The 7,331-nt window shown below is 44.8% G+C and overlaps 1 protein-coding gene across 1 annotated transcript; it reads left to right on the top strand.

Annotated features, from left to right (window-relative positions):
• Positions 1-1,888: 1,888 nt before the first annotated feature.
• LOC142953093 (claudin-10-like) lies at positions 1,889-5,900 on the top strand. Its single transcript, XM_076095163.1, has 5 exons — positions 1,889-2,741; positions 4,002-4,163; positions 4,308-4,389; positions 4,473-4,577; positions 5,202-5,900. Exons 1-5 carry the CDS (start codon positions 2,522-2,524, stop codon positions 5,329-5,331), a joined length of 699 nt encoding a protein of 232 aa, XP_075951278.1. The 5' UTR covers positions 1,889-2,521; the 3' UTR covers positions 5,332-5,900.
• Positions 5,901-7,331: the final 1,431 nt, after the last annotated feature.

Here is a 7,331-nt window from a genome sequence, read left to right as displayed (position 1 = left end):
CCAAGTAAACTTCCTGTGTGAGGCCTGCTTATCAGAATGACTCGGCAAAGTCTCTCTCGCGCTCACACACGCACGGTTTCAAAATTGTCGGAACGGTAAGGACATAAACGTGCACCACTGTCGATAAGGAAACAACGCACGCCTGTGTGGTGGTAAGCAATGAAGTCTGTGACTTATTACCACAGATTATTCATGATTAGTCATTTCTAATCATAATTTGTCCATGGTAAAGGAAATAACAGCAGAACATATCCCCCTTCAAGATCATTTTTGTTTGCTTGCTCTCTGTTCTTTCCTGTTTCGATCCACACAGTGAAAAGCTGTGCACACACACACACAGAGACACAGATATCCTATAAATAAAGAGCAGGCTATGGATGACAGATGCCCTCTCACACACTGTACGCGTTTTTCCTGCACTGAAATAAAACACCTGGGAGAGAGTGAGAGAGTAAAACACCCCTCCTCTCCTTCCGGGCAATAAACTCCCTTTACCCTGCTTCTCCCATTTCAGTGTTCTAGAAAACTTTCAAAGAAATCCACATTGTCACGTGCAAACAAGGCAAACCGTGAGCTAATGATAACAGACATGGGGCGGTCTTGGCCCCCACACCTCACGGGTTATCCTCCAGTTGATGTTTAGCTAGCACCGGCTGGGAAAAGGGCTGAAGGAGAGAAGCCAGCAGGAGATTATTACAAGCAGCTGAACTCGGCCCAATAACATTCATCAACTGCAGGGGATCAACACTGCTTTCCCATGCTTTACCAGTCCTCTGATAGGCCTGCTTTTCTCCCCTTCAACGGGCACAAAGGAAGAAGCGCTCACGTCGTTTGATTTAAATTACGGTTTACAAGATGCGTCACGTTGTTTTGTGTCAGATGAACTGAACTGTTAGAAGTAGCGTTGTGTGAAAACAGTAGTGAATATGCAAAACAGTATGGAAATGTCAAAAGATACAACATGACGGTGCAGATTTGACTTTTACAAACAGCATGAAACAGATAAAAGATGGAAGACAGAGGTGACAGGAGACTTTGCAGATCTTATTAATGGGATGTCATCAACAGGTCAAAACAGACAACAACCTGTTCCAGCTGCCTCCCTTCCATCTGCAGATCTACAGGATTAAGGTCCCCATCTGAGATTGCCCAGCAACAGCGGCCATGGAAACACATCAAGGCACCAAATATCCAGAGATTTACGCAACAATGTTCTCAGCACCTTCTCACCGTCAATTGCAGACTTTAAAACACCTGGGTTTAGTTTTCCAGGAGCGCCGACTGTGGGAACACCGTACCCGTCGTCAAGGCGACCCACAACACAGTTTTCCAGTCCGAGATTAGGAATTTAATTAATTAGTACCTGGCTCGCTGCCTCATTCTGCTCAGAGGACTGATGAGGCCTTAACATTTCAACATGCTATCTTTTTACTTGAAAGTTTACGGCTGCATTTCAGGGACTAGTTCTTCCTCTGACTCACCACGGTGTCACTCTTTGCATCCCCGTTTAAAGCTCGCCACGTGCTCGGCAGCCCTTAGGGAGCTGGCACAGCACCAGGACAGACAGGAAGTCACGAAATGTTGTGGTGTCATACAGTAATCCAGCCCGCGGGGGGTATTTTCTATTAGATTACATTGGCTTCTCCGATTTGTTTCGTTACAGTATTAACTCAAATCATGTCATCCTTCTACAGGCACATTTCAACTTAATCACAAAGTGTGCTGTTGAGAAAACAAAGAGCACCAGCACAGAACAGAATGTGAAAACAAACACAGATAAAATAAAAAATAGATAAAACTCACAGAGAACACATGCATCAACTGTAAGAGGTTGTGGTAATGTGTGTGTGTGTGTGGTAGGGGGGGGGGGGGGGGGGGGGGGGGGGGGGGGTGGGGGGTAATAGGAAAGTACCTAATTAAAACACATGATCTGTTTTCTGCCACTTGATGGAGCTGTAATGCTGTAAAACCAGTATGGAATAATATTCCAACCAGTTGCACTGCTTTTAAATAGTGCTGCTGCTGGATTGCTTAATTCTGGTGCCGCATTGTGATAAGAATCCACACTGAACTGAGATGAAAAAACCCATCATTCATTCATTCATTCATTCGGTCAATCCACCAGACAAAACTCTCCTATCTCTGCTTCTCATCTTGTGTTCCTTCTCTGTCAAAGACTTTTCAGATCCTTCCAATTAAAGACTTCCTCCTCCTGCAGATCCCCTTGCAGACCCTACGCACACCGTGTGGAGTGATGACTAGCGTGTGCGCCTCCCACCACACACACAAAACACACAATATACAGCAACCGATTGTGTGTCAGCGAACGATATGCACTTTAAAAGTACCCGCTCTCTGGCGTAGATGCTTGGCAGGTGGACAACAAGCAGAATTCTGACGCACCTGTCCTCGGGGGCCGACCCGCCTCCGCCTCCTCTCTGTGAACACTCCTGAGGGAAAGATCTCCGTCCTGTGTCCCAGTTGGGACCTCCGAGCCACGGAGGGGGGGGAGAAAAAAAAAATGGCCAACATGGCAACAGAGATCGTTGCCTTCGTCCTGACGATCTCCGGGTGGATCCTGGAGTCGTCCACCCTGCCGACAGACTACTGGAAGGTGTCCTCTGTGGACGGGACGGTCATCACCACAGCTACATTCTGGTCTAACCTATGGAAAACGTGTGTGACCGACTCCACCGGGGTGTCCAACTGCAAGGACTTCCCTTCGATGCTGGCGCTGGCTGGTGAGTTGGGAGACTGTGGTTGCTGTAGAAGTGTGCAATGTTGTCTTTCTGAGGTCAGGCGGCAGAGATTTATCCATCTGACCTAAGCACTGATGCTCAAAACACCTGTTTGTTTTCGGGTGAATGACCAACATTGCGGTTGGAACTTGATATTTCCTTTTCTGACTCGGACTTCAGGCCACAACATTTAAAGCTAAAGGCCACTAGAGGCATATTTCAGTAAATGAGCCGAGCTGGACTCATTCAGCCTCCTAATGTGTCCGAATGAAGCAATCTGAGAAAGTCATACAGTCACACAGAGGTCACTGGTCTCTCCCCATTACTTGCCAGCAGCAATAAGGACAGGCGCTGCTCGTACATGCGATCATTCTAAAGTCTTGAAGTTGCAACTGAAACATTGTTTCAGAGGTACCACATCTTATCTGTTGTCACGGACTGTTGAGAAAATAAAATGTATTTCATTTAAGTGCTAATTTAAACTCCTTTAAACTCCCGTCCTTCTACCTTCAAGCCCTTGGTTTTTAGGGAAGGTTCCCAAAAGGTCCCAAGATAAATCTGAGGGGTCACGAGATGATTTAAAAAAAAAAAAAAAAAAACTTCTGCTTATTTCAAAGCTTTTTTTTTTTTCTTGTGAAATGCTCGATTCTTTCACCTCTGCTGGCCAGAAATATGTAAAATACCTTTAACCCTGCAATGACAATGTTTTCCGGACAACTTGAGGGCAGCAGAAACAACCGTCGTTAGTCCCAAAAAATAGTTAAAGTAAGTGAAACACTGGATTCTTTCAGCTCTTAAGAATAGAATAAGAATAGTTTGACGTTTTGGAAAAGAAGGCTTTTTCACTTTAGTGCTGAGATTTAGAGAAGATTGATACCACCCTCATGCTAAACATGGAGCTACAGCTAGGAGACTGTTAGCTTAGCTTAGCTTGTGGTTTTTGCTGTTTCTAATCATTAGGGAACTATAGAGGTTTGTTACCTTTGGACAGAGTCCAGCTAGCTGTTTCCCCAAGTTTCTAGTTGTTATGCTAAGCTAACCAGCTGCTGGCTGTAGCTTCACATTAAATGAATTAAAGTGTAATCAATCTACTCATTTAACCCTCTGCAACAAGTGTATCTTATGAGAAACTACTCTTTTACTGTAAGTTGAATACTTTCACCTCTTCCGACCTCTAAAATTGTTTTAATTAAGTGAAATCCTAATTGTTTGGGATCCACTAGTTTAAAGCACGCTCCCCTCTTCTCCGTCTCTCTCATGAAGTCTACATCCAGGTGTGTCGGGGTCTGATGATCGCCGCCATAATTCTGGGGTTCTTCGGGGCCATCTTGGCCTTGGTAGGAATGAAGTGCACCAAAATAGGAGGCTCGGAGACCACCAAGGCTCGCCTGACCGTCATCGCGGGCTCCCACTTCGTCCTCAGCGGTACAACCCATGAAACTGAGCTGCGTTTTAGGAAGCTGTTCAACTTTGGGCTACATCAGTGTTCAAGTGAACGACACAATCGGCTCTCGCTGCTTTGATTTCAGTCCGGTTTGGAAGTAGAAATCCTCTTAATTCTTTTCGCAGGCCTCTGCTGCATGACTGCGTGCTCCATATACGCTCATAGGATCACAACCGACTTCTTTGACCCCCTCTTTGTTGCCCAGAAGTAAGTATTCAGGATTAACATTCAGATGAAAGGAAGTCAAGTCCTACATTTCTTTGTTTTTTCCCCCCACGTCAACCCTCCAGGTTTGAGCTGGGAGCAGCTCTCTTCATCGGCTGGGCTGGATCCGTGCTGTGTATCCTGGGGGGACTGATCTTCTGCCTCTCCCTGTCTGAGGGCTCCAGTGCCAGGCGAGTCGCTTGATATTTCTAACATGCTGGATGCTAACATTGTGAGCCCACGTCTGTCATCAGCAACAAGGGGCTTAGAGCAAATCTGATTTGGACCGACTCTTAAACTGCTAACTCAATCAGGCAATTTAAATAATTACTTTAACTGCAACGGAGAGAAAACATCCAGTAATCTCTCTCAACATCTCGTGTCGTAATTGCCGAACCTACAGGGCCAGGTTGTATGATCGTCATTTTGATTAGTACTGCGGCCGTATGTGGCTGAATGTTTCCTTTGTTACAGTCGAGTAATAAGGACCTTTTCCAAGTGAAAGTCACCTTGGCTGAGGGCAGTTATATGGGAAATGTTGCATCAGGCAAAGAATGCCGACTTTCTCTTTTGGAGACATCCCTGGGCATCATTTTTATAAGAGTGAGTCCTGCTTAGCATGTCCTTGTATCGGCTAAAAAGACAGAAAGCTAAGAGGAACAGAAAGGAGGGATGATATAAAGTCATATTGAGCAGGATTTGGCGCTTTTTTACTGCTCAGCAGGTTTTATTATCTACAGAGAACAGCCCTACTTTAACATTTCTGTATTTTCCGGCTTCGTAACTCATCCTTTCTTGTTGTCGTCCCTTTGCAGAGCTGAATACCCGTACACTGGAGCCGCGTCGTTTGTGACCGCACGCAACAAGCACAGAAAGCCGATCAACAGCCTCCGCAGGGAACCAGAGGAGCCGTCGAGGCAGTTTGGAAAGAACGCCTACGTGTGACATTGGACTTGTTGTCACGATAGAAATGATTTCACCAGTAAAAGCAAAGGACACCACTTACTTTTATGAACTTCTGTGCCTCGACTCCATGACAATAATGCGCGGAGAGTGTAATTCATGTGTCGGTTTACAGATTCTGCTGACCTGCAGCGGCAAGATTCGACTATGAATTTGGCTACTTTTTGGGAACATTTCTGTCAGCAAAAGATAAGCTTGTTTTTTTTCTTCTTCTTCTTCTTTTGGGACAGGAAATTAGATTTGGCACAAAACAGCATTCAAACTCTCCGGTCACCTTCACCAAGCTGGCCTTTGCCATCTGCCTCACAAAGGCTGAAGACATATTCAATATCTAGTTCATAATTCTTGAGTCAAAGGCCAATTGGACATCAATATTTAAGGGAAATTGATTTTAAAGCATTTTAAAGATGATTTTCAGTGATTGTAAACATGATTTTTGGGGTGTTTTCTTTACATAAAAGGTAATATCATTTAAAGCTGGAACAATTCTGTAAATGTGACCAAATAGTAATTTGATAATCAAAAAATAAAAATTATATTACTTTTGAAAACCTGGGTAGCTATGATGTAATTCCAGTTAATCTTCTCCTGTCGCTTTAAGGAAATACGGGACACCCTCGGGTAATGATTCTTAAGCAGAAGGCCTTTCTCGGGGGTCTGTGCACAGACTGATCTGACTTCCAAGGGTCACAAGGTCACGTCTGACCCCCCGGAGATGGCTCTGCAGAGCAGGAGGCCCGGCCGGAGGCTTCCCCTCATATCAGCCATCCATCTCCACCTAGGAATTATTATCAATAGGAACCCCAGGCTATGTTACGCAAAACCTCCTGGCCCAGAGGTTGGATACTTGAACCAGCTGGCAGAGAGCAGTTGCCCCTGTGCTTTCTGGCGCCTTGCATCCGTTAACAAGTGTCAGGTGACCCGGGCTCTGCAGAACGCGCTCTGATATAATGGCGGTATTGTATTGTCTAATGTCCGCATCACATACAGGGACGCTAAGACCGCAAACGCTGTGCATCAAACTCCTTCTAGCTTGGACTTTTTCAATTAATTCCCTTTTCAAAATAAATGACCGCTCCAAATTAAGTTATTATCTCAACGCAATTACTCAGTGTGTTACCATCATTACTTAATTAGCACTTAACACAAAGTGAGGATGAGGCGTGATGGGAATGTCGTTAGTTGTACAGGTGTTCGGTCACAAATTAACATTTTGACCCGATGATGGAGCTAAAATTAAAAGGTAAAGGGTTCCCCAAAGCTTTTACAACTCACCTTGAGGGAGACATGAATGTCTGCACATTGTATATTCCAAATGTAGTTGTTTATTTTGCTAATTATTCTGTAACCTTCACAATCATTTTTTGATCTCAGATGGGATGGAGGTTGTTGCAGAACAGAGCCATTACTGCAATCACACCACCAGAGAGCAGTATTAACGCATATTTAATGGTGAACGAATCTGAGGAAACTTCACAATGTGAAATAGTTAAAGTGTCCTTATTTGCTGCACCTTCTATAAAGCCTGCGCAGCTCCGGTCACATAAGCATCCCTTTGTTCATTTTCCCCCCCTCAGTGTCATAAGTAAAGCCAATCAAAGCCACCCTCACCAAACACAGCGCCCCACCGTTTCCAATACCTCCCCACCACTACCAATAACTTTGTCATAAGCCGAGAGGACTGGGAAACAAAGAGGAGCTCTTTCATCGCCGAGGAACATTCATCACTCTCCCAGACTCTCATTACCTCAGATTTAACTCTAATTATAACCGCACAAAGACGTTGTTGCTGTAATTGCGAGACCCACAGCACAGTCTAATAAGTCAAATGAGTAATAACTGGCAGCTTAAAGCCTGAGGCAAAGTCGAGAATGATGCTTCGAGCAGCTTAGGTCGTGGCAGCAGCGAAAGTACATATTTCATGGAACATGAAAAGGTCACTGACGCAGAAATGTACTTGGATTTCGGTCAAAAGTGTTATA

The sequence above is a fragment of the Anarhichas minor genome, unplaced genomic scaffold (genome assembly GCF_050575085.1).
Source record: "Anarhichas minor isolate MPS153535 unplaced genomic scaffold, ASM5057508v1 ptg000018l, whole genome shotgun sequence".
Classification (NCBI taxonomy): Eukaryota; Metazoa; Chordata; class Actinopteri; order Perciformes; family Anarhichadidae; genus Anarhichas; species Anarhichas minor.
This window is presented reverse-complemented; position numbering and strand designations above follow the sequence as displayed.